The 690-nt window shown below is 45.7% G+C and overlaps 1 protein-coding gene across 1 annotated transcript in view; it reads left to right on the forward strand.

The window, feature by feature from the left end:
- Positions 1-690, forward strand: part of LOC112146611 — a gene marked incomplete at its 5' end in the record, with an annotated part of 4,154 nt that extends 3,464 nt beyond the window's left edge. The window contains 1 exon segment of the mRNA XM_024272509.2: positions 457-690. Within this exon segment, the coding sequence (XP_024128277.1) occupies positions 457-556 (100 nt within the window).

Below are 690 nucleotides of genomic sequence, written 5' to 3' on the forward strand. Positions count from 1 at the left end.
TCGACAGAGCAAGCTTCCGCGTCCTTCGGCAGGACAACCGGGTTTGAAACCCAAACCTCTGTCAAAGATCGAGGAGCTGAAACTTCAACAGAAAACTCGTCAGGATGTTGGACAAACATGGCGAGCTAGTGCTGAATCAAGGATCCAGGAACTAAAACTCTTTCAGAATAAGCTTCCGTGTGCCTCAGCAGGACAACCAGGTTTCAAACCCAGACATGGGTCCAAGATTGAGGAGCTGAAACTTCGACAGAGCAAGCTTCTGTGTGCTTCAGCAGGACAACCAGATTTGAAACCCAAACCTCTGTCCAAAATCGAGGAGCTGAAACTTCGTCAGAAAACTCGTCAGGATGTTGGACAAACATGCTGGCGAGCTAGTGCTGAATCAAGGATCCAGGAACTAAAACTCTTTCAGAGAAAGTTTCCGTGTGCTTCAGCAGGGCGATTGGGTTTGAAACTCGAACCTCTGTCCAAGATTGAGGAGCTGAAACTTCGTCAGAGAATGCGTCAGTGTGTCTCAGTAGGACAACCAAGTTTGGAACCCATAGCAGAGTCGTGAAAAACACAACTCCCCAAAATAGGACAACCACTGTGTGGCGGACTGTTGATAGGAAACACCAGAAAAACTAGTAGGTTAATAATAGGTTTAAAAATTTGTAAATTAGGTCACCATGATTAGAAATTAGGTATCCA

This window comes from Oryzias melastigma, linkage group LG8, assembly GCF_002922805.2.
Source record: "Oryzias melastigma strain HK-1 linkage group LG8, ASM292280v2, whole genome shotgun sequence".
In the NCBI taxonomy this organism is placed as follows: domain Eukaryota; kingdom Metazoa; phylum Chordata; class Actinopteri; order Beloniformes; family Adrianichthyidae; genus Oryzias; species Oryzias melastigma.